At 41.8% G+C, this 27,442-nt stretch overlaps 1 protein-coding gene across 1 annotated transcript in view; it reads left to right on the top strand.

Moving 5' to 3' along the window:
* The window catches only part of LPCAT1 (lysophosphatidylcholine acyltransferase 1), a 168,268-nt gene that overhangs the window by 9,120 nt on the left and 131,706 nt on the right, over window positions 1-27,442 (top strand). Inside the window, exons 2-3 of the mRNA XM_077809180.1 lie at window positions 9,004-9,146; window positions 10,198-10,412. Coding sequence (XP_077665306.1) covers window positions 9,004-9,146; window positions 10,198-10,412 — 358 coding nt within the window. The remainder of the gene's footprint in view (window positions 1-9,003; window positions 9,147-10,197; window positions 10,413-27,442) is intronic.

Genomic DNA, 27,442 nt, shown 5'->3' with positions numbered 1-27,442 from the left:
GCATCCTCCTCACAGTGTGACCTCGCAGGATCCGTATGTGCTTGGCCACACTGGCAGGGATGGAATACCTGCATGTCAAATATTAGGATTGCACCACTGATCCTCTCTAGGTCAGAGGGCACACTGGGAAACTGTTCAGAGACAATAGGTAACTTGTATTAGAAACAGGAACTTGGGTATTATGTAAAGCCTGAGATTGCACCTTGATTTTCTGTATAACTTGTATGTGTTTGCTTTTCCTTACCATTTCATCTTTGATTCTGTGATTTTTCTGTTAAATAAACTTTTTGTTTACTTTTAACTCAAGCTGGTCTCTGTTGTGCAAACTGTGTGGATTGTGTGTGCATGCCAAAGTGAACTGATAGTTGAAAGCAGGTTTCACATCTTTGAGGATGAACCAAAGGGAAAAAGTCTGAGTATCTGGTAGTTAAGAATGCAGAGACAGGTTTGGGGGGGAGACTCGAGATCAGAAGGGATTGTTGAGGTCACCCTGAAAGAAGTAACTATGGTGGTGGAAGCCATGGTGGAACCATTATGCTTGTAGGCTGGCTACTGGTGTCAGAGTGGTGAACCACAGCAGCTTAGCATTAAGACATCCAATATTAGAAGGCAGGTGGTAACAGAACCCCCTGTTCTGGGTGATCCCCAAAATGTTATAGTGGCACAGTTGTTACAGGGCTTGCACCACAATGTCAGTGAACAGAGGTTTGCACATGAAACACTTGTAGTAACAGACCCTAATGGATCCTAAAGTAAGGAAGCAAAGTACAAGCTTACAGTTTATTTCATAGAATATTAGGGTTGGAAGAGACCTCAGGAGGTCATCTAGTCCAATCCCCTGCTCAAAGCAGGACCAACACCAACTAAATCATCCCAGCCAAGGTTTTGTCAAGCTGGGCCTTAAAAACCTCTAAGGATGGAGATTCCAACACCTAGATGGAGATTCCAACACCAAGTCTATCAACACCATGGAGATTCCAACACCTAGTAACCCATTCCTGTGCATCACCAACCTCCTAGTGAAATAATGTTTCCTAATATCCAACCTAGATCTCCCCCACTGCAACTTGAGACCATTGCTTCTTGTTCTATCATCTGCCACCACTGAGAAAAATCTAGCTCCATCCTCTTTGAAACCCGTCTTCAGGTAGTTGAAGGTTACTATCAAATCCCGCCTCACTCTTCTCTTCTGCAGACTAGATAACCCCAGTTCCCTCAGCCTCTCCTTGTAAGACGTGCCCCAGCCCTGTAATAATTTTTGTTGCCCTCCACTGGACTCTCTCCAATTTGTCCACGTCCCTTCTGTACTGGGGGGACCAAAACTGGATGCAGTACTCCAGGTGTGGAATAAAGGGGAATAATCACTTCCCTCAACAAAAATGATTAGGGGACTGGAAAACATGAGTTATGAGGAGAGGCTGAGAGAACTGGGGATGTTTAGTCTACGGAAGAGAAGAATGAGGGGGGATTTGATAGCTGCTTTCAACTACCTGAAGGAGGATTCCAAAGAGGATGGATCTAGACTGTTCTCAGTGGTAGCAGATGACAGAACAAGGAGTAATGATCTCAAGTTGCAGTGGGGGAGATTTAGGTTGGATATTAGGAAAAACTTTTTCACTAGGAGGGTGGTGAAATACTGGAACGCGTTACCTAGGGAAGTGGTGGAATCTCCTTCCTTAGAAGTTTTTAAGTTCAGGCTTGAGAAAGCCCTGGCTGGGATGATTTAATTGGGGATTGGTCCTGCTTTGAGCAGGGGGTTGGACTAGATGACCTCCTGAGGTCCCTTCCAACCCTGATATTCTATGATTCAATCTGCTGGCAATGCGCCTACTAATACAGCCCAGTATACCTTCTTGGCAACAGGGGCACACTGCCGACTCAGATCCAGCTTCTCGTCCACTGTAATCCCCAGGTCCTTTTCTGCAGAACTGCTGCTTAGCCACTCGGTCCCCAGCCTGCAGTGGTGCATGGGATTCTTCCTAAGTGCAGGACTCTGCACTTGTCTTAGTTGAACCTCATCAGATTTCTTTTGGCCTAACCCTCCAATTTCTTTAGGTCACTCTGGACCGTATCCCTATGCTCCAGCATATCTACCTCCCCCGCTTAGTGTCATCTGCAAACTTGTTGAGGGTGCAATTAACTCCATCATCCAGGCAACTAGACTTCGAGCCATTGATCACTACCCGTTGAGCCTGACAATCTAGCCAGCTTTCTATCCACTTTATAGTCCATTCATCTAATCCATACTTTTTTAACTTACTGTCAAGAGTACTGTGGGAGACGGTATCAAAAGCTTTGCTAAAGTCAAGATATCACATCCACTGCTTTCCCCATATCCACAGAGCCAGTTATCATAGAAGGCAATCAGGTTGATCAGGCATGACTTTCCCTTGGTGAATCCATGTTGACTGTTCCTGATCAACTTCCTCTCCTCCAAATGGATTCCTTGAGGACCTGCTCCTTTTATTTATTTTGCATTAAGGGAAATAGAACAAGGAAAGGGGAAAATGAGTGAGTTACAGTCATTGGACATTACACTGGCACACACTTATGTAGAGTACGTTAAGCTGCAACCCCTCTTCTGGCTTCTCCAGAACCCTCTGCTGAGGTTCTAGCTGAATTTTCTTCCCCTCACCTTCTTGTATGTGTACACACCATCCATGACTCCATAAAGTCATGAGACCTCCTTGTTCTCAACTTCTTGGCAATGGCCAATATGACCGTCAACAAGACCAGGAGAAGGAAACTTCATGGAGGGGTTGGGAGGGTTCTGCAACTTTGGGCCCTATTTTCGATCCATTGTCCTTTGTGTCTTGGGCAGAGTTTCTCTTGGCAGCGTCCACTGGCTGCTTGAACACCTTTTAGGAGCAGTGGGCACTGTCCAGGGTTCTCTGCTTAGAATTCCACTCTGGATCCCTTGTTTTGGCCCTTTGACTTCGATTCCTGTCACTAGTTTCTTAGTTTTTGTCCCTTAAACTCAGCTGTGGCCTGGGCTTTGTGGTTCCCTCCTTCTCCCACCTCATTTGAGGGAGTGGCCTTTAGTTTTTGGCAGGCCTAGGCCCACCCATCCTAGTTTTCACTTTCCAGTTTTCACAACAAATGAGGCAAACATTTGGCAGACAATAGCTTCTTTCTCTATACTTCTGCAGAGCGCCATCCATCCATCTTGTGCACTGAATGAGGCAGGGGTACTGTGAGGAAGAATAGTGTGTAATCATTTAAAGACCGTATTAGAAGGCATACGGACAAGGATATTTTGCGTACTTGACTTCACAACTGTAACACACTTTTAATGTATTTTTTATATAATTTGATGCTTTAAAAAAACAAACTGAAAACTGCAAATTCTATCAAGTGACTCCTATTACTGACTCCTTCATATGTTACCAAGAGTGTCGGAACTTTTAAATCCACGCCACAGTGCTCTAAGCATTGCAGACCCCTTTGAGTGCCTTGTGGAGAAAACAGGCACCTTTGTAATTTTGTCCGAATACATTTCTCTCTTACTGCTTGTCTGCTGTTTTTAAGGCAGTTTTCTGAACAATACATAGCAAACGACTACAGACCTGTCACAGTATGTAGAGCAGCTAAGAGGAGTAGCTAGTACAAGGAAACAGGCATGTGTAATTCCGTGGACAAGTTAGTGATAGAAAGGTGAGGGATTTGTCATTTGAGTAAAAATCTACAGAATCATAATTTCAGTGGCATTACCTTCTGCAGTGTTCAGTGTACTTGCTGCCACCAAACTCCTGGCTCCGAGCTCCAAGTCCTCCAGTTGCTGGAAATCTTCTAATCGGAAATAGGTTGTTTGGTATAATTTAAAAGCCCTTTCTTCTAGGAACATAATGGTACCAAACTTGACAAATCTAGAACAATTATGTAGATATATATTCAAGAAAATATTTAAAAATCAACTTACTGATTTTTATTTAAGCAATATGTTGCTTAAATAAAATAAAAAAATCTTTGGTAATCCTAGGGAAGGTAGCTTTGACATGTAGGACTGAAAATATTTATTCATCAGTTGTTGCCATCATCATCATCTCCGTTTAGGACACCACTGCTCCTTGTCCATGCTACACTCGTACATCTCTGTACAAGGCAGATTGCTGGCCAAACATTTGCAGGGCGGTGAGAATCTGGTCTTGCAAATGAGCATTTGATTATCTGCATGATTGATTTGGGACACATGGTATTTCATACATAACTGGTGTGATCCAAGACCAATCCATGCCTGATAGTCAAGGGTAGTTTTGGATGATATTCCACTGCTTGATAATTTGCCCTCTTGTTAGCAGGTATACTTATTCACTGTGGCAGTTTTTCTCCATTTGTGGTTTTCTTGGAAAACACCCACCAGCAGCTTTGCAGAAAGTGTAGTGTTTGTCTTTAAACAGTAAACTTGGCATATGAATGCCTGCAGTGCATTTCTGACCTCATCAGTGACTGTCTCAGCCATTCTGAGTACCTTCAAAGCAGGAGAGAGTCTTTGGAGGTAGATTCAAATGCCTTCCAGTAAGATAATTTCGTTTTTCCAAACTAAATGGAAGAAATTGCACCTTTTTTTTTTCTTCTGAGTCAGTTTAGTTAAATTAATATAATCCTCCTGTGTAGATACTCTTAAGATCATTTAAGAGTGACCATACCATACCATAAGAGGGCTCATACCAGTTTAACTAAATTGACATACACAGTTTTAACAATGTTTTTCTATAAACCCAGGTTTCAGAGTAGCAGCCATGTTAGTCTGTATTCGCAAAAAGAAAAGGAGTACTTGTGGCACCGTAGAGACTAACAGATTTATTTGAGCATAAGCTTTCGTGAGCTACAGCTCACTTCATCGGATGTATTCAGTGGAAAATACAGTGGGGAGATTTATATACACACAGAACATGAAAAAATGGGTGTTATCATACACACTGTAACAAGAGAGTGATCACTGAAGGTGAGCTGTTACCAGCAGGAGAGTGGGGGGGGAGGGAACCTTTTGTAATGATGATCAACGTAGGCCATTTCCAGCAGTTGACAAGAACGTCTGAGGAACAGTGTGGGGTGGAGGTGGGGAATAAACATGGGGAAATAGTTTTACTTTGTGTAATGACCCATCCACTCCCAGTTGCTATTCAAGCCTAAGTTAGTTGTGTCCAGTTTGCAAATTAATTCCAATTCAGCAGTCTCTCATTGGAGTCTGTTTTTGAAGTTTTTTTTGTTGAAGAATTGCAACTTTTAGGTCTGTAATCGAGTGACCAAAGAGATTGAAGTGTTCTCCAACTGGTTTTTGAATGTTATAATTCTTGACATCTGATTTGTGTCCATTTATTCTTTTACGTAGGGACTGTCCAGTTTGACCAATGTACATGGCAGAGGGGCATTGCTGGCACATGATGGCATATATCACATTGTAGATGTGCAGGTGAACGAGCCCCTGATGGTGTGGCTGATGTGGTTAGGTCCTATGATGGTGTCCCCTGAATAGATATGTGGACACAGTTGGCAATGGGCTTTGTTACAAGGATAGATTCCTGGGTTAGTGGTTCTGTTGTGTGGTTGCTGGTGAGTATTTGCTTCAGGTTGGGGGGCTGTCTGTAAGCAAGGACTGGCCTGTCTCCCTAGAGCCGTGAGAATGATGGGTCGTCCTTCAGGATAGGTTGTAGATCCTTGATGATGCGTTGGAGAGGTTTTAGTTGGGGGCTGTAGGTGATGGTTAGTGGTGTTCTGTTACTTTCTTTGTTGGGCCTATCGTGTAGTAGGTGACTTCTGGGTACTCTTCTGGCTCTGTCAATCTGTTCCTTCATTTCAGCAGGTGGATATTGTAGTTGTAAGAACGCCTGATAGAGATCTTGTAGGTGTTTGTCTCTGTCTGAGGGGTTGGAGCAAATGCGGTTGTATCATGGAGATTGGCTGTAGACAATGGATCGTGTGATGTGGTCTGGATGAAAGCTGGAGGCGCGTAGGTAGGCATAGCGGTCAGTAGGTTTCCGGTATAGGGTGGTGTTTATGTGACCATCGCTTATGAGCACTGTAGTGTCCAGGAAGTGGATCTCCAGGCTGAGGTTGATGGTGGGATGGAAATTGTTGAAATCATGGTGGAATTCCTCAAGGGTCCAGATGATGAAGATGTCATCAGTGTAGCGCAAATAGAGTAGGGGCATTAGGGGACCGGAGCTAAGGAAGTGTTGTTCTAATTTTTGTTATAAACTGGGGACAGATCAAGGTCTTTCTCCTCCTCTGTTACTCCCAAGTGGAGTATTGGTTGATCACAGGATGACTGTGAGCCACCAATGTGATATGGCCATGAAAAAAGCTAATGCGCTCTTGGGATGCATCAGGCGAGGTATTTCCCATAGAGATAAGGAGCTGTTCATACCATTATACAAGGCACTGGTGAGACATCATCTGTAATATTGTGTGCAGTTCTGGTCTCCCATGTTTAAGAAAGATGAATTCAAACGGGAACAGGTACAGACAAGGGCTACTAGGATGATCCGAGGAATGGAAAACCTGTCTTTATGAAAGGAGACTCAAGGAGCTTGGCTTGTTTAGTCTAACCAAAAGAAGGCTGAAAGGAGATATGATTGCTCTCTATAAATATATCAGAGGCATAAATACCATGGAGGGAAAGGTTTCAGAGTAACAGCCATGTTAGTCTGTATTTGCAAAAAGAAAAGGAGTACTTGTGGCACCTTAGAGAGTAACCAATTTATTTGAGCATAAGCTTTCGTGAGCTACAGCTCACTTCATCGGATACATACTGTGGAAAATACAGAAGATGTTCTTATACATACAAACCATGAAAAAATGGGGTGTTTACCAGTACAAAAGGTTTTCTCTCCCCCCCACCCCATTCTCCTGCTGGTAATAGCTTATCTAAAGTGATCACGCTCCTTACAACGTGTATGATAATCAAGCTGGGCCATTTCCAGCACAAATCCAGGGTTTAATAGGAAGGAAAAGAATTATTTAAACTGAGTACCAATGTGGAAACAAGAACAAATGGATATAAACTGGCCATCAGGAAGTTTAGACTTGAAATTAGACAAAGGTTTATAACCCTCAGAGGGGTGAAGTTCTGGAACAGCCTTCCAAGGGAAGCAGTGGGGGGAAAAGACATATCTGGCTTCAAGACTAAGCGTGATAAGTTTATGGAAGGGATGATATGATGGGATAGCCTAATTTTGGCAATTAATTGATCTTTGACTATTAGCAGTAGATATGCCCAATGGCCTGTGATGGGATGTTAGATGGGGTGGGATCTGAGTTCCTACAGAGAATTCTTTCCTGCGTGTCTGGCTAGTGAGTCTTGTCCACATGCTCACGGTTTAGCTGATCGCCATATTTGGGGTTGGGAAGGAATTTTCCTCCAGGGCAGATTGTCAGAAGCCCTGGGGGTTTTTCACTTTCCTCTGCAGCGTGAGGCACGAGTTGCTTGCTGGCGGATTCTCTGCATCTTGAAGTCTATAAACCATGATTTGAGGACTTCAGTAGCTTAGACATAGGTTAGGAGTTTGTTACAGGAGTGGGTGGGTGAGATTCTGTGGCCTGTGTTGTGCAGGAGGTCAGACTAGATGATCATAATGGTCTCTTCTGACCTTAAAGTCTGTGATGCTATGTGAGGTATCAGGGGAAAGGTTATGATCTGCTGAAACCCACTGTTCCATCTAATATATGTCGTTTATGCATATGAAGTTATGAGAATTGTGTTGTATGATGGTCACTAAAATGTGTTGTGGGTTTGGGAAGAGCCCAGATACTAGCTTCCCAAAGACAGTAACCAGGGGGATAACCAATGCCCGGGCTGGTGTTGAACAACTGTCAAAAGCCATTGTCCAACAAGGGAGCTACAATGCAGTGACTCACTTGCCCAACGCCACACCAGGGGAATTGCTCAACCTTGCAATGCACACCACATATCCCTGGACTTCTCTTCTCCAAGCACATGGACTAAGGGTATAAAACAGAACACAATGGCCCCATGCTTTGCCTTTTCTCTTCTGCCTACCTACGCTGCAAGCAACAAGGATGCTCAGAAGACTGAAGACTCCAACAGAGGAGACTGGTCCAGGTTTAAGAGACAAACCTGTATATTAAGGACTGTAAGATCCAGTGGGGTGAGAACATTGCTTGATCTAAATACTTTCTAGTGTGATAAGGGTTAAGGTTCAGACTGCATGCTTATATTTTCTTTTCTTTTCTTTTGGTAGCCACTCTGACTTTTTGCGTATCACTTGTAATCACGTAAAAACTGTCTTTTGTAATCAGTAAACTTGTTTTACTGTTTATCTTTACCAGTGAGTTTGCCTGAAGTGCTTGGTAAATCTGCTCAGGTTTACAAATGCTGGTATATATCTACTTTCCATTGATGAAGTGGTGAACCAATTAATAAACTTGCATTACTCAAGAAAGGGACTTGAACAGCGCAAGACGGTATAATCTGAGGTACAAGGCTGGGAGCTTGGGGGATTTCTCTGGTGCTTTTCTCTGTGTCATTTCATGAGTGGTTCATGCAATCTAGCTGGGTGTGGGGCTCCACATGCTGTTGTGCTGAGAGATAACAGTGCCTGGAGGGGTTCGCTGCTTGTCACTAGCAAAGCATTGTGAGAGAGAGCCCTGGCTGGAGAGTTAAGGTGGCACAGTTGTGCCACAGTCCCAGGCTGCACCCTGGGGATCCCATCACAATGTACTTTTAGTGTAACTTTGTGTGTAATATATATTTTTCATATAATAACAAAAGTATATTTTTTTATTTTTCAAATGATTGACCCTTTTTGTCTCAAAATTTATTTAAGGAAAAAAATAGTTAAGAATTCACCCTTACGCATGGAAATTTTTTTTTTTTAACTAACATTCTTTTTAAGTTTCAGAGTGGTAGCTGTGTTAGTCTGGATCAGCAAAAACAACTGACACCTGTTGGTTGTTCTTTTTAAGTGTTTCTTAAAATAGTAAACTTTTTTCCCATCAATCTAGATTACATATTAAAATAACAAAATTGTTTGGGTTTTGCAGATTGCCTTCATGACCTTGACTTTGTTCCCCATCCGACTCTTTTTTGCTGCTTTTATGATGTTACTGGCCTGGCCTTTTGCATTCATTGCTTCAATGGGATCTGCTGAGAGAGAACTGGAAAGGCCTCTCTCCTGGTGGCGAAAGTGAGTCAATGCATTCGTTGATTTGGTAAAGCATACACTGCGGTACAATAAATAGATAACCATTATATAACTTAGCAGCTTCAAGGAGAGAAGTCCTGGAATAACCTGACAGTACTAGACAGTTTTCTTTTTAATATGGGAAAGGCAAATCTGTGGCAAGTGTAAAATCTATCTTTTTTGAGAAGTTAAAAAAATGAGAAGTTAAAAATATGTGAATTGACTGAATACATATCTGCATTATCAGTTGGCCCTTAGATTGCAGAGAGAGAGGGGGATTTAACTTGGTTTTGTGAAGCACAATTTTTGCAGTGTCATTTTAATATTCTTTAACTTGCATTATTTCCATAAATATCTATTTCTCCTTACTGCAAAGAAGGTTTTCTGGAAAGGTTAAGAAACCACCAACAGTTATGTAATTTTTAAATTAAGGTCTCTGCTAAAGTCAAGATGACATTTTATAGAAAATATTCTTAATAATCTTAAAGGTCTGTACCCAGTGATGGTTTTCTTAGTGGTCAAAATCAGTTAGTGTTCATTGCTTCAAAATTGGGGATTTCTGTGTAAGAAAGATGCCTAAAATACTCAGGAATTAAATAAAATATAACTGAACTAGATGCTGTTGGTTTGAAAATGGCTTACACATGTCCAGAAAATGAGAACAAAATAACTTTAATAAATGTTTCTGGTTCAATAAAACAGAATACTTAGGTTTGGAAGGATTAGATTTTTATTGATAAATGTCAGTAAACATCAATTTCACCATATACATACAAATCAATAAAAACATTTCCATTGATTATCAAAATTTTCATGTAAGCTAAGTAAGAAAAGGCTTGATACAAATGGAATAGCAAATGAACAGTAAAAACAGATATAATGTATTGTTTTAAGTATATTTGCTTTGTATATCTTGATGTGATATTGAAAATTTGTGTTTTAACTGTTTAAAGCTTTAATTTCTTGAATATACACAACACATTGATTTAAAAACAATGTTTGTAACACTTTTACATTACTGAAGTAATGTAATCATTATCTAAATTGTTTACAGAGTAGTGGACTTTTTGCTGAAAGCAATCATGAGAACAATGTGGTTTGCTGGAGGATTCCATTGGATAAATGTAAAGGGCAGACAGGCTTTACCAGCAGAAGCAGCAATATTAACTCTGGCTCCACATTCCTCATACTTCGATGCCATTCCTGTGACCATGACTATGGCTTCCATTGTGATGAAGGCAGAAAGCAAAGATATTCCTGTATGGGGAAGTAAGTTCAGTTAGTCAAAATTTTATTTTCCAAGTAAGATTAAAAATAAAGTCCTAGAAATGTCATGACTGCATATTAAATTTGGCAGATCGGGGGTGGACCGTAAGCAAAGCAACAAAGTTGTTAGAACAAGTGAGGAAGTAAAATTTTACAGGGTTGTTTTGATTATTAAATGAGTTAACTGAAAAATATGACATGGTTGTTTCAAAAGGTAAATGACTGTAGGAAGCAAAACCAAATATTCCACAGAATCCAGAGGTAAGTCATGAATTCAAGTTTTTCAGAACACAACATCCTGAGGGCAGAGTGTGGACTGTAAGAGCAGGGAGAGAGACAACTATTTAAAGTTCTGGTATGTAGGGACACTGTAGAACAAGTCCACCCAGAATTTCTTTCCTTTGATTTTTCCCCTTGAGGAAGCTGGTCTCGTGAAAGGAAGAGACCTAGGTGGAATGGAGGGACATATTTCTTCTGACTGAGATAGGGGAGGCTGATTGTCCCTCCTGCACCAAGCACGTGGCTCTAGGCAATGGTGCTACAGATCTGAGAGAGAGGCAGACTGGGGTGGTTTGGAGTTTGGTCACTAGAAACATAGATGGCTCAGAGATACCAGTTCCTCAGCTATCTTGCAAACAGCTAAACAAACTTCTAGTCAGTGTGGGAAGAAGCCTGTGGTTGTGGTACATATTGATGACATAAGGAGGTATAGGAGAGAGGTTGTGGAAGCTGAATTCAGATTGTTAGGAAGGTCACTGGTTGGAAGCATTTCAGAGAAAAGCTACTAGTTTCATGCACGGGGTCAGCTAGACAGAGCTCAGCATCTCAGTGTATGGATATAAAGACCTATAAAAAGAGAGTGGGTTTAAATTAGACACTGGATGGGGTACACTTTGGGGTAGAGAGAGCCTAGATAGATGAGATGAATTCCACCTTAATCAAGAGGAACCAGACTATTGACACATATGAATAATAAAGTTCTGGGGACTTGGTTAAACTGGAAATTGGAGCAGAACTGACAAATGTTGAGCAATCAAGTCTGATGAAGACATCTGTTAGAGAAGTCAGTGATACAGATGTATCTCTATATCAAGTGAAGGATAGGCTAGAACTACAGCAGAACCGGAAACGTCAAGGTCACAGAGCCAAATTCTGTTAAATTAAGTCAGAATACTAAAGAGTTTTGTAGAAGTAGACACATGGTTAAAAACAAAAACTACAAATTTCTGAATATAAGTGAATGAAGCCTAAAAGCAAAAAATAGTTCATCTGAAAGTAGAAGAGGATCTTGCTATAAGAGTGATTACTGAAATGTGGTGGAATGACAAAAATCGGTGGGATATTATATCTGCCTAAATTCCACAAAGGAAGGCTAGATTGTGCAGAAGAAAGTACTTCTGTTTAAAAGATTACGTAGTGATCGAAGTTCCAAGGAGATGTGATCATGAAGTTGAATCTGTAGGGATACATAGAGTGAAGATAAAATTCAAATTTGACAGGTACAAAGTAATGCACACTGAGTAATTCAAATTATTTCCTCTATAAACTTCACTGGGTTCTAAATTAACTGTATTAACCTAAGGAAAAGACTTGGAGCGAAATCTTGCCCCTTTCGAAGTAAAAGGCTAAATTCCCATTGACTTCCCCAGAGCCAGGATTTAATCCGTGAGTGTTGTTATAGACAGGTCCACGAACACTTGTGCTCAGTCACGCTAGACTGTATAAGAAATTAGATGGAAAAATATGGAAAGCATTATATCATCATGTAAATCAATGGTACATTCTTATTTGGAATAGTGCATTCAGTTCTTGTCACCCCCATCTTCACAAGAACAGATTTGGAGAGTGTCTGAACATGGACAATAAGACTGATTAGAAACATGGAAAAGAGAGAAAAGATTGGAACTGTTCATTTTAGAGAGGAGATGAACAGGTGGAGCATAATAAAAAAGGAGTTTGATCAGTAATGTAGTCACCTTTTATGGTAATGAAAGATTAAGGAATGTTCAGTGAAATTGAAAGGTAGCAAATTCAAAACTGGTAAAAAGAAATACAACATACTGTGGTCATTAAAGGGACCAAGAGCTTAACAGGATTCAAAAAAGGATTAGACATTTATATGAATAACAGTAAGTATTTAAAAAATAAATAAGAGCCTTGAATGGGATGTAAATCGTCAAATTGCAGGGTATAAACCTACTTCTAACCTTTGGGTTTTAGGAGGAAACTTGCCCTGTAGAGCTGCTTCTTCTGAAGCAGTTGGTAATGCTCATTGTCGCATAGGATACTGGAGTAAATGGAACTACTGGTCTGATTCAGCATGGAAATTCCTGTGTTCCTATCTATATTCTGACTTTGGATATGCTTCATATTGGAGTTATGTTGTTTATGATCCACCAAAACTGGGTCCCATATATTTTTTGGATTGCAGAGTTGATTCTGAGAGATTTTTTTTTAATAATCTAGTACATTACTTTGAAACTAATGAACACGTTGAAAGGTTTAATTATTTGTATTTTGTCAGTACTGTGACCTAGAAATAATTTAGTCTGAAATTTGTTTTTGGATTCTTAAGGCTTTGTAGTATGTGATTTTTAGCAGTAGTTTTATTGCAAACAAATTTCTAGAGTTACATCACAACTCTGCAGGGCAGTAAGAAGTTACATATGACTGTCTTAGGAAGGGTGGTCCCCAAATATCTCTGGCTCTGAGTAATTTAATTTTACATAATTGGTAACACCAAAAGCAAGTGGTTAACTGTGAAGAATTTCAATTTAAGTATTCAGTGTAGATCCCTACTCTTAGGAGGACTTGAACTTCTGACACCGATGGCCAGAATCCTCTGGAAAGCAGTGTATGCTCTATGCAGAGCTGAATATTGTGAGATACAAAGAAATGTAGCTCCATTTCCATCTCATACCTTTAGACTAGTATGTGAGGTTTCTGCTCTCTGGCTCCTCAACCTTTTATCATTATGTCTGTTTCTAGGCTGGGCACATTACTGTAAAATAGGATGTAGAAGGCATTTTTGGAGAAAAGTAGATAAACAAGTTATCTTTCATAATTTTAATGTGCTGAAACTGAAAAAAAAATGTTTACCAGGATGAAGTTTGAACATTTCACTTTCTAAATTGGAGATGATAATTTAAATACAATTTGAAAAATTAGTATATTTCTATGGTTTTTATTCCACTACATACAGTTGTTATATATTCCGCACATTGTTTAGACAAGCATAATTTAACAGTTTCTACATATGCCAACGTGCTCCTTGCAGCTACAGGCTGCAATCTATGCCAGTGTGGCATTTCTGCAGCTACAGCATTGTGATATACATTCTTTGATGCATCCACAGTGGTAATTTCTGTACAGCTGTCAGGTATTGACTACATTGACATAAGCTTGGGTATCCGTCCTCCATTGTGTTTGGTCCAACCCATATTCTCCAGTGGGATAGCTGCATTTGCTTGCCTCCAGATCATGACTTGAAAGTGAGCTCTTTGGGTGTAATAGCATGGTGCATCTCTAGTTGGGACAGAGCATCTGGTGATAGATACTTGGAGAAGAATATCACCCATGCTTTGTCACAGTTCTTCCTCATCAGGCAAATTGTATGTGTTACAACTCTTCTGCTGAAATGGGAAGGATGATCTACAGAATCAACCAACTTCCTTAAAGTCCCTGTTTCTCCATGAATATTGTCAAAGCCATTTTCTTGCTGTGCCAAGCAATATGGGAAACTGTATCACAGCCTGTCAGGACATGGAAGGAGAGTATTGTTCCTATGTCTGCTTCACGATATACAGGCAGAAGCTTCATTCAGATAGTATGCACAAGAATGTGCATAAAAAAAACCCAAATACAATTTGCTGCAAGGCATTTTGTCAGTGTGCCACTAACAGAAGAACCTCAGTGTCTTGTGCTGACACGATGACACAATCAGCATCTATATGCATACAGTGCAGTACAGTCCTGGTGTCTGCCTCTTCATGGTCAGCTTTGCAACTCACTTGTGTCCACAGGTGGGTTTGATGATTTAACTGTACGGTCTTCTTTGAACCCTCCGGGTATGAAAATTGTTTTGGTATGTGGAGCATTGGTTAGGAGTTTTTCAGAGATGAAAGAAGGCAGATCAGCTTTATTTTTGGGATGAGTCAAGTGGTCTGGTGAGCAGTTGAGTGGAACAAATCTGTCTTCAATCATTTTCCAAATTGTCCTAGAAGCTTTGGAGCACTTCTGTTGCATCATTCCGTTAATAGAATCATAGAATATCAGGGTTGGAAGGGACCCCTGAAGGTCCTCTAGTCCAACCCCCTGCTCGAAGCAGGACCAATTCCCAGTTAAATCATCCCAGCCAGGGCTTTGTCAAGCCTGACCTTAAAAACTTCCAAGGAAGGAGATTCCACCACCTGCCTAGGCAACGCATTCCAGTGTTTCACCACCCTCTTAGTGAAAAAGTTTTTCCTAATATCCAATCTAAACCTCCCCCACTGCAACTTGAGGCCATTACTCCTCGTTCTGTCATCTGCTACCATTGAGAACAGTCTAGAGCCATCCTCTTTGGAACCCCCTTTCAGGTAGTTGAAAGCAGCTATCAAATCCCCCCTCATTCTTCTCTTCTGCAGGCTAAACAATCCCAGCTCCTTCAGCCTCTCCTCATAAGTCATGTGTTCTAGACCCCTAATCATTTATCCTGTGTATACTTGTCAAAGGTATAGTCCTGCTGAAATGCTGTCCAGAATGATGAACTCACTCCACAAAAACGTTTGCAAGGTTTCCAATGATTGTACATTGAAGAGGTTTTCCTAGTGCCATTACATGTGCTTGGCTATCCATCACCAGAGAGGATGTACTATCAAGTGTTATCTCACAAGGAGAAGGATCTCTGGTTAACATGTCTATCATAACGTCTATCATAACAGGCTTATTTCTAACTTCAGACACCTGTTTACCTCAGCAAGAGTAAATGGAACTAGCATTAGCTCAGGACACAATGTCCTTATAGGCAGTAACTATGCACTTAGTATCAGAAGATCAGCCTTTATTGTGACTACCTTGTCTTTGCTTTTCATTTCTTTTCCAGCTGCATAGAGGGAGGAAAATGTCAGAGCCCTTGTCCTTTTCATGGAATTTGGTTTGGGCACTTCCTTCCTTTGGTGTCATGAGCCTTTCCTGAACAAAGATATTAAGGGCATTTCTGCACAACGAAATTAGGTTGATTTTATAGAAGTCGATCTTTAGCAACTGATTTTATACAGTTGATCATGCATGTCCCCACTAAGCGCATTAGGTCATAGAATCATAGAATATCAGGGTTAGAAGGGACCTCAGGAGGTCATCTAGTCCAACCCCCTGCTCAAAGGAGGACCTATCCCCAGTTTTTGCCCCAGATCCCTAAATGGCCCCCTCAAGGATTGAACTCACAATCCTGGGTTTAGCAGGCCAATGCTCCAACCACTGAGCTATCCCTCCCCCTCACTGAGCTATCCCTCCCCCTCACCAGGTCAGTGGAGTGCATCCTCATTACCGTGACTAGTATCGACTCAAGGAGTGGTGCACTGTAGGTAGCTATCCCGCAGTCCCCGCTGCCCATTGGAATTCTGGGTTAAGCTCCCAATGCCTGAGGGGGCAAAAACATTGTCACAGGTGCTTTTGGGTACATGTGGCGAGTCTCCCCTCCTCCCTCTCTCGTTGAAAGCAATGGCAAAAAATCATTTTGCGCCTTTTTTCCTGGATTATCCGTGCAGACGCCATAGCACAGCTGTGCACTGCTTTTGTGAGCATTGCAAACACCTTGCGCATTATCCTGCAGTATGTGCAGAACCTAGCTAGGAGCCGCCGGCATGAGGAAGATTCAGAGGAGGACATGGACACAGACGTTCCTGAAAGCACGGGATGTGGCAGTTGGGATAGCATGGCGGCATGTTGATACAGTGGAACACAGATTTTGGGCCTGGCAAACAAGTACAGACTGGTGGGACCGCATAATGTTGCAGTTATGGGATGATTCCCAGTATCTGCGAAACTTTCGCATGCGTAAGGCCACTTTCATGGAACTTGTGAGTAGCTGTCCCCCACCCTGAAGCGCAGGAATACCAAGATGAGACCTGCCCTGACAGTTGAGAAGCGAGTGGCAATAGCCATATGGAAGCTTGCAATGCCTGACTGCTACCGGTCAGTCGGGAATCAATTTGGAGAGGGCAAATCTACCGTGGGGGCTGCTGAGATCCAGGTAGCCAGGGCAATCAATACCCTTCTGCTAAGAAGGGTAGTAACTCTGGGAAATGTGCAGTGCATAGTGGATGGCTTTGCTGCAGTCGGGTTCCTTAACTGTGGTGGGGCGATAGGCGGAATGCGCATTCCTATCTTGGCCCTGGACCACCTTGCCAAAGAGTACATAAACCACAAGGGGTACTTCTCAATGGTGTTGCAAGCACCGGTGGATCACAAGGGCCATTTCACCGACATCAATGTGGGATGGTCAGAAAAGGTGCATGACACTCACATCTTTCTGAACTCCAGGCTGTTTGGAAAGCTGCAAGAAGGGACTTTCTTCCTAGACTGGAAAATTACCACTGGGGATGTTGAAATGCCAATAGTTCATAGAATCATAGAATATCAGGGTTGGAAGGGACCTCAGGAGGTCATCTAGTCCAACCCCCTGCTCAAAGCAGGACCAGTCCCCAACTAAATCATCCCAGCCAGGGCTTTGTCAAGCCTGACCTTAAAAACTTCTAAGGAAGGAGATTCCACCACTTCCCTAGGTAATGCATTCCAGTGTTTCAACACGCTCTTAGTGAAAAAGTTTTTCCTAATATCCAACCTAAACCTCCCCCACTGCAACTTGAGACCACTACTCCTTTGTTCTGTCATCTGCTACCACTGAGAACAGTCTAGATCCATCCTCTTTGGAACCCCCTTTCAGGGAGTTGAAAGCAGCTATCAAATCCCCCCCTCATTCTTCTCTTCCGCAGACCTAGCCTACCCCTTGCTCCCACAGCTCATGATGCCGTACATAGGCAGCCTGGACAGCAGTAAGGAGCAGTTCAGCTATAGGCTGAGCAAGTGCAGAATGGTGGTAGAATGTGCCTTTGGGCGTTTAAAAGGATACTGGTGCAGTTTACTGAGTAGGTTAGACCTCAGTGAAAGCAATATTCCCATTGTTATTGCTGCTTGCTGTGTGCTCCATAATATCTCTGAGAGTAAGGTGGAGACGTTTATGGCAGGGTGGGAGGTGGAGTCTGATCACCTGGTAGCCAATTTTGAACAGTCAGGCATCAGGGCAATTAGAAGAGCACACCGAGACACGCTACGCATCAGAGAGGCTTTGAAAAACAGTTTCATGACTGACCAGGCTATGGTGTGACAGTTGTGTGTGTTTGTCCTTGATGCAAAGCTGCCCGCTTTGGTGAATGTACTTCCCTGTAAGCTTAAATCCCCCTCCCCCCTTTGACCATATCTGGCACAGGAAATAAAGTCCTTATTGTTCTGAATCCATTCATTCTTTATTTATTAAAAAAAACTTGAGATCACTGGCAACGCTGACTAGTAAAAGGAAGCCTGGGTGTACAAAGCATTTGATAACGGGGTGTGGTGGGGGAGGAGGGAAGGACAAGGCCACATTGGTTATTGTAGCCACACTATAAATCAAAGTTGTTTGAATGACAGCCTTCTGTTGCATGGGCCATCCCCTGGAGTTGAGTGGCAGGGTGCCTGGAGCCAGCCTCCCCCTGTGTTTTTAGGCATCTGGATGAGGAGGATATGGATCTTGGCGAGGAGGGCAGGCGGTTACACAGTGGCTGCAGCAGGGGTCTGTAGTCTAGTTTCCTTTCCTGCAGCTCCACCAGACACCTCATCATGTCTGTTTGCTCCCCCATTAGCCTCAGTATCTCCTCCTGAGTATTACGATCACACTCACTGTATGCTTTCCTGGCCTCTGCCACCAATGCCTCCATGCATTCAGCTGTTCCCTATCAGTGCAGGAGGATTGCATGAGCTCTGAAAACATGTCATTGCAAGTGCTTTTTTTTTTCACCTTCTAATCTGCGATAACCTCAGGGATGGAGTTGATGTGGGGAGCATAGAAACGCTTGCAGTTGCAGGGGGAAAAAAACGGGAGAGTAGGCTTTACAGAAAATACGTTTTTGAGAACAAAAGGGGAGACTCTTTCACAGTGAATCAAGCGATTCACAGCAGACAGTTGTTGAAAGTGCTGTCCAGAACGGTCACATTGGAGCACTCTGGGATAGCTCCTGGAGGCCAATACCATTGAATTGCACAGTGCTGTGTCTACACTACCCGAAATTCAACCCAGGAAGGTTGATTTTAGTGCTGCTCTCCTTGTCAGGGAGGAGTACAGCAGTCAATTTTAAGAGCTCTTTAGATCGGCGGCAGGGGGTTGGTTGTTTAGACGCATTCGTTATAAAATCGACGTAATGCTGCTAAATTCGACCTGACCTTGTAGTGTAGCGTAGTTACTTCTGGCCAAATATTTCCTCATTCAGCAGAGCTTCCTGAGTCACTTCTGTAGCCAAATCTTTCTTTGCAATGTTTTGCAGTGTGCTGGAGGCTGGCTCACTAGTGAATAATTTGAATTTTTGAAGTGTCATTAGCTCTTTATTTTCATCAACATGGTCACCTTGCTTTTGTGCTGGTGTTGATTCATTGTATGTCATTTGAAGATCAGGTCCAAGACTGAACGATTTGCTGGTTTGGATTGCAATTTGGGTACATAGGTTATAGGAGAGAGCCCATCTGCTGAGTGCTAAGGCCATAATTCCGATACCTTTAATTCCTTCTCTTTTACCAGTGACATTGAGGCACTCTTGAGAGTGATCCAGATCTACCTGAGAAAGGGATGCGATGGAATTTGACAGGCACTAATAATGTTTGTCTCTGAAACAGGTTGAGCATGTAAGACAATTAACTCATAAGTACCATCAAGATGTAAAACAAGTTTTTCTTTGAAAGTTGCCGTATGACTTACAAATGAATGTGGGACCTTTCCACCAGTTTCATTTGAGAGAAAACAATGAATACATACCTGTGAAAGTTCCAAAACACAGCCTTTTTCTGCTCAGTGCTTTAACTCATTTCTAAGCCAGACCATTGCCAAGTCAGTTCCACTGTGAGGGATTTGATGCTTAGTTTTTGTTGCTTTTCTCAAGAAATGCTTATAGCAATTGGGTGGTATTTCCCTTCTGTGATTATAAGGTCACTTACACCAGCTACATATAGACTGAGTTCATGTTCATACTCTGCTACCTCAAGTATTTTTTTTTTCGTTTTGAATGTTGTTACAGAAAAGTTTTTTTGTTCGAAATGTCCATCCTGACAGAAAATTCAAAGACTCCAGTTCATTGGGGGAACCTTACTCTGAAGCACTGTTGAGGTTTTGGTGATTGTAAAACAAGATTAGATTTGCTGTTCACCCTTACTGGTTGATGAAGTAGCTTCAACAGATTTACGAAGTCTGCTAATTTTACCGTTATTTGTTTATATTGATAAATGTCTGCATTCAGATGGAAGAGCTATTTGGAGTCTGTCAGTTGCATCCCTGTTTTGGAAATCCCTGAGTTCATCTTGCGTTGGCTGCCTCTTGTATTGTAACCAATACCTGTTCCTAGAAGCAGAAATAATCCTTTTTCATTGTTGGCAAATAATGCAATGTCCATAAGATAAATATTGAGGGATACTTCAGGTATAGGATTGCATCTGTTTCATCTTTAGAATAATGACGATGAAAATAAATATAATTAATAACTACCACATGAATATTGCATACATAATAAATATTTGCTAGTATGTATCTTATGCCATGCCATAGGTATCCAAATCAATACTCAACTCATTTACACTGTAAGCAAAAGCCGGTTAGGTTAGATTAGTGTTTCGGCTAATGATTAGCTAATAATAATTTATATTTTTGAAAGAGGAGAACTTATGGAAATAACTATATCATAGTGTGTTGTGTATGATTCTTTGTGTAATCCTTATCAGTGCATTTAACTCCTCCAAAAATACCTGGAAAAGTAGTTAGTTTACTTAGTCGTAAATGTCATTCTCACTGCAAAACCTAACAAAATTTAAGTGCATATCATCACATGACTAGAAGAAGTAGAGAGTATGATCTTCAGCAGATATCATTCCCTGCATTTTCTGATAGTACAGTATTCCAAATTGGGAATGTATTCTATATTTTGTATCTCTCTTTTACTTTCTGTTTATTTTTTTTAATTACAAATGGTAACCATTTTTCTTTTTTGTTTTTACTTATCTTGAAATTCAAAATTCAGTTTGGTAAACATCATTTTCAGATTCAGCCCTTGGTTTTAGGATTAGTTATTTATTTAGTTAAAATTCTTTAGTTCCCCCCTCCCCCAACTTCACCCATTGGCAACGAAATACTTCCTCTCAGGCTATTTATGCCTTTGGTGTTCAGGCAAAATCTCTCTAGACTCTGAGTCCTGTCTATCCTTCTGTGATGCTTCTGTGCCCCTGAATGATGGACACATCAAGTGCTTTTCTTGTGGATGAAAACCATATCCCAGATCAGTACTCCATCTGCCACTCCTCAGAAAGGACATAGAGATCCAGGGATATTAACCTCCAGCTTTTCCTGTTCAAGCATTCAATGGGAGCAGCAGATTCTATGATGAGTGAGACCCAAACAGAAGTGGGACTGTGGCCCTGTGAGCTGGGACTCTGATCACCTTGAGCCACTGGTACCAGTAATGTGGATGTGGCTCGAACATCTGCTGCCTTTCCAGACACCTCTGAGCCCAGCACTGGCTCCTGGTACTGCCTTGAGCTTTTCTAGCTAGGGCAAAAAGAAGCACAGCTCCAAAACTGACTCTAGACATCAGTCTCCCTCTCTGACACAGATTGGAAAAAAAATTGGTCACCATGTCCATGACTCTTCTAAAGTCACACCTTCTAAATCAGTGACAAGCCTGGCTCTACAATCACTCCTGAGACCCCCTTACTGAGCGTGCCAATAAGTATGTTGCCACTAACCATATCCAGGGAAGCTCTCCTGCTTTAGTACTGATTTCCTCTGTGCCAGTCTTGGTGTTGCAACCATTGATACCAGTCATACTGGTACCAACCAGATTTTCAATATCAGTGGGTTCTTCTGAGTAGGCAACAAGAATCCTAAGTCTAGTACCAATTATGATACCAAGACCCACGATACCAATACCTATAGTACTCTCACTCCTATGGGCATTATAGTGCCCCCTCATCCTAGAGCACCAGTAACACCAGGGAAATCTGACTCCTCTTTGACATCTATTCCATCACCTCTTCCTCCCCATCAGCCCATTAGGGAGCCATCATCTGAACCCAACCCTTGTTCATCCTCATAGAACCAAGGCTGAGATCTCATTCTCTGGCTAGACTCCGGAGCACAACTAAGCCATCTGATCCAACATGGGTGACAGGAATAGAGCCCCTAGAGGATTAAGGAGAGGGAAGTGTTGACTACCAAGAGGAAGATGTCTTCTAATCCGCCTGCAGTTCCCTCACTATCTCCTCCCCCGTTCTGGAGGATACTGGAACTTCAAATATCCTTTCCCCTCCAGATGACTTGAAATTCTTCCAAGATCACTTGAGCCATAGTGCTAACACTCTGGACATACAACTCAAAGTTGTCTAAGACAATTGATGACATTTTTTGATCGTCTTCATTCTTCTGCAGCTGACAGACTAACTATGCCAATCAATGGTGGGTTTGAGCCTGTCAAGGCAAATCCATCCTGTATATCTCCCACAACTAAGGCCATGTCTACACTGCTGCAGTCGATGCTCTCTCCCATCGACTCCGGTATTGAAGCTGCCCGAGAAGCATCTCCTGTTGATACAGCACGGTGTAGACACCTTGGTAAGTTGACCTAAGGTACATTGACTTCAATTACATTATTCACATACAGAAGTAGCGTAACTTAGGTTGACTTACTGTGGTAATGTAGACAAGGCCTAAGAGAGCTGATCAGCATTACTAGCCCTTCCCCTTCCCTCCCACCCAAGAGGTTTCAAATATTTCTACATGAACTAAGCTGTGTGCTGTTAGGTATTTGGAGTACATGAGAACTCTAAACAGCTGGCAGGTCTCCAAATGACATTGTAGGACAATGACCCCAAAAGGCTGGAACTCTTTGGCTGAAAGATCTGTTCTTCCACCAGTCTCCAAATGCACATAGTAAATTATCAAGTTGTTCTAGTGAAATGTGACTACCTCCAGTGGAATAAAGTGCTTCAGTTTCTGGAAGAGCTGAAGGCCATCTCAACTGGAGGCCAGTTTGTCAAGACAGTGTTGCTTCTATCACATCTGCCTGTGGTAAGCCTACCTCAGTTTCCATGCACAAGTTACCATGATTTCAATGCTCTGGCATTTCTAAAGAAGTCTAGATAATAGAAGACTTGACCTTTTAGGGACTGCAGCTATTCCACAGCAAGACAGATACTGCTGTCCATACTCCAACTCCAGAGCCACTCTGTGGTCTTTGGGCCTCTATATCTTATCTCTAATCCAAAGACTTACAAGTGTCAAGTGCTCTTCAGACAACTTGCTTCTCTTACCAACAACAGAAGACAGTTGGCCTTCTTGAAAAGGCCTCATTGTTCAAGAAGTTCAGCCTCCATTGATACTATCCACATGGCATCATCAACCAGGCATCAGGTTTGATGACTTTTGACAAGAGCCCTGTACCAATTCTTGTGGATCTCCTCATTTTGGCAATAGCCTTGCCTTTCTTTTGTCAGCATAGGCTGGAATCACGATGGACTGGTGGGTCCTGGAGATAACTGACAAAGACTATTTAGTGTGATTCCATCTCTACATATTCCTCCACCCACTTCCTCATTCCTCTTCAGGGATCCTTCTCATGAGACATCATTAAGAAAAGCAGACTCCCTATTGCAATATGAGCAGTAGAAGAGTTGTCGCAGGAGGTTTTATTGCTCTTATTTTCTCATCTCGAAAAGGTCTCTGCTCCATTCTAAATCTGAGAAGACAAAACAGATTAATCCACCTTAAGTTCAGAATGGTGACCTCAGTCTCAATTATTCCCTCAGAGGACCACCAAAATTTGTTTGTGACACTTGACCTTGAGGACACCTATTTTTACCTGGCAATTTATGCAACACACAGAAGATACTTGCATTCAGTAGTAGAGAAACAACCACTACCTGTATACATTTCTACCCTTTGGTCTGTGCACAGAACTAAAGGGGTTTGCCAAACGAATGACACTCGTGGTTGCTCACTTACGACATTCAAGGCATTGACATACCTCTCCTGACAATTAGCTAATGTGAGGAAAATCCTCTTGTGACACTCTGTATCTATCTACAGTACCCACCTGCTGAAGTGAAGAAACAGATTGACAGAGCCGGAAGAGTACCTAGAAGTCACCTGCTACAGGTCAGGCCCAACCAAGAAAATAACAGAACGCCACTAGCCATCACCTTCAGCCCCCAACTAAAATCTCTCCAACGCATCATCAAGGATCTACAACCTATCCTGAAGGACGACCCATCACTCTCTCAAATCTTGGAAGACAGGCCAGTCCTTGCTTACAGACAGGCCCCCAACCTGAAGCAAATACTCACCAGCAACCACACAACAGAACCACTAACCCAGGAATCTATCCTTGCAACAAAGCCCATTGCCAACTGTGTCCACATATCTATTCAGGGGACACCATCATAGGGCCTAATCACATCAGCCACACTATCAGAGGCTCGTTCACCTGCACATCTACAATGTGATATATGCTATCATGTGCCAGCAATGCCCCTCTGCCATGTACATTGGTCAAACTGGACAGTCTCTCTACGTAAAAGAATGTCAAGAATTATAACATTCAAAAACCAGTTGGAGAACACTTCAGTCTCTTTGTTCCCTTGATTACAGACCTAAAAGTTGCAATTCTTCAACAAAAAAAACTTCAAAACCAGACTCCAACGAGAGACTGCTGAATTGGAATTAATTTGCAAACTGGATACAATTAACTTAGGCTTGAATAGAGACTGGGAGTGGATGGGTCATTACACAAAGTAAAACTATTTCCCCATGTTTATTCCCCCCTTGCACCCCCCACTGTTCCTCAGACGTTCTTGTCAACTGCTGGAAATGGCCCACCTTGATTATCATTACAAAAGGTTCCCTCCCCCCTCTGCTCTCCTGCTGGTAATAGCTCACCTTAAGTGATCACTCTCTTGTTACAGTGTGTAAGGTAACACCCATTGTTTCATGTTCTCTATGTATATAAATCTCCCCACTGTATTTTCCACTGAATGCATCCGATGAAGTGAGCTGTAGCTCATGAAAGCTTATGCTCAAATAAATTTGTTAGTCTCTAAGGTACCACAAGTACTCCTTTTTTTTCTGTATCTCAAAGTAGCACCCTGGAACCCCCATATGCACCATTGTGATATGACTATAATATGTTTTGTACAAAGTTTGCCTTGTGAGATATCATTTTGTAAGTCTTGATCTGTTGAACAATAATATCCTGTTGGATTTTATGCACGATTGTATGTGAAATTATGAAGTATTTCTATGTGTTACTGAAATATGCCTTTCAATTGCAACAAAGGAGGACTCAGACAGCGTTAATGGCCCATCAAGAAATATGCCTTTCAGTTGCAACAAAGGAGGACTCAGACAGCGTTAATGGCCCATCAAGAAAACAATCCACTATCCTGGAGGCTTCTTATGAAGGCACATACAAAATGGAAACTGCTTGACTAATGGGGACTCACTGACCCCCATGTCACAGCAAGCATCTTTCTAGCAGCTGGAAGAAGGTATGAAAAGAGAAACAGTGATATCACCACTTGGCATTTCTACTTCCCCCCGCACCCCCCTATCTCAATACCTAGAGGAAAAAGACTTTGAACTGGGGAGGAATTGGTCCCAGCCTGGAAAGGGACTCCAGTCTGTGTATTGAGGAACTGTAACCTGCGTGTACCATCTGTTAGGGTGAGACATTGCTTGATTTAAATCTTGCTTAGTGTGCTAAGTGAAAAAGGAAGTGATATTTTACCCCTTTAATCAACACAAGAACCAGGGGTAAAATAACACTTCCTTTTTCACTTAGCACACTAAGCAAGGTTTAAACCAACACAAGAATTAGACTGTGAATTTATTTTTGTTTCTTAGGTAACCAACTTTGATCTCTATGCCTGCTAGTTAAAATCACTTAATCTGTTTTTTTGTTGTTAATAAATCTGTTTTATAGTTTACCTAAAACTGTGTTTTGGTGGAAGTGCTTGGGAAATCTCAGCTCAGATTACAAAGGCTGGTGCATGTCCACTTTCCTATGAAAAGGAGGCAAACTAAGTAATGAACTTACAGTGGTCTGGCTTCTGACCAGTGCACAACAGTACAGTTTGGGGGTGCAAGGCTGGGGAGTTGCGGGGGAATTAGCTGGAGGCTCTATTTTGATGGTTCATGAGTGGATGCAAGAACATTCATGTAACACAGTTGGGTGTATCCCTTCCTGTGGATGTCTGTATAAGTGCAGTGGCTGTTAGGCTTGTAGCTTGACATCAGCATCAAGAGGCAGCCCAGGTTGGTGGGACAGAGGGCTTAATAGTCCCAGAGTCCAGGTTGCACCCCAGGGACCCATCACAGAGGTGAGGTGACCAGTTCTTTATGCACAATCCTGACCTCATCTCCCTGGGACTCAAGTAAATTAAAGTTAACTCCAACGCGAATCATAAAGTTTACAGAGGTAGTCATGGACTCAAAATAAGCAAAAGTTTACATCCCTTTGGAAAAGTTTTCACTACAACTTCATCTCTAGCCTCCAAAAACTTCGAGAACTTGCCTCAGATTTCTGGGGCATAAGAACATAAGAATGACTATACTGGGTCAGACTAATGGTCCATCTAGCGCAGTACCCTGTCTTCTGAGTGGCCAGTGCCAGATGCTTCAGAGGGATTGAACAGCACAGGCCCATTATCAAGTGATCCATACACTATCATTCATTCCCAGGTCATTGATGGACCTATGCTCCATTAATTTATCTTATTCTTTTTTAAACCCAGTTATAGTTTTGGCCTTCACAGCATCTCCTGGTAACAAGTTCCACGAATTAACTGTGTATTGTGTGAAGAAGCACTTCCTTATGTTTGTTTTAAACTTGCTGCCTATTAATATAATATAACCAGGTGACCCTGGTTCCTGTGTTGGTTAAAGGGGTAAAATATCACTTCCTTTTTCACTTTCTCCATGCTATTAATCGTTTTATAGACCTCTCCTCCCTTAGTCATCTCTTTTCTAAGATTAACAGTCCCGCTCTTTTTAATCTCTCCTTTTATGGAACCTGTTAATTATTGTTGCCCTTTTTTGTTGTTCTGTCCAATTCGAATATATCTTTTTTTGAAATGGGGCAACCACAGTACAGGAGAACGTCAGAGTTACGAACTGACCAGTTAACCGCACACCTCTTTTGGAACCGGAAGTGCATAATCAGGCAGTAGCAGAGACAGAAAAGAAAAAAAAAAAAAAGCAAATACAGTATAGTACTGTGTTAAACATAAGCTATTAAAAAATAAAGGGAAAGCAGCATTTTTTTCTGATAGTAAAGTTTCAAAGCTGTATTACGTTAATGTTCAGTTGTAAACTTTTGAAAGAACAAGAACAGGTATAACGTTTTGTTCAGAGTTATGAACACTTCAGAGTTATGAACAACCTCTGTTCCCAAGGTGTTCGTAACTGAGGTTCTACTCAATTCAAGGTGTGGGTGTACTTTGGATTTATATAGTGGCATTATATTTTCTATCTTATTATTCATCCCCTTCCTAATGGTTCCTAACATTCTGTTAGCTTTTGTGACTGCAGCTGCACATGGAGCACATGTTTTCAGAGAACTATTTACGATAATTACAAGATCTTTCTTGAGTGGTAAGAGCTAATTTAGAACCCATCGTTTTGTATGTGTAATTGGGGTTATTTTTTCCAATGTGCATTACTTCACACTTATAAGCATTGAATTTCAACTGCCCTTTTGTTGCCCACTTAT

The sequence above is a fragment of the Eretmochelys imbricata genome, chromosome 2 (genome assembly GCF_965152235.1).
Source record: "Eretmochelys imbricata isolate rEreImb1 chromosome 2, rEreImb1.hap1, whole genome shotgun sequence".
Classification (NCBI taxonomy): Eukaryota; Metazoa; Chordata; order Testudines; family Cheloniidae; genus Eretmochelys; species Eretmochelys imbricata.
Note: the sequence above shows the minus strand (reverse complement) of the source record. Positions and strands in the feature narration are given on the sequence as shown.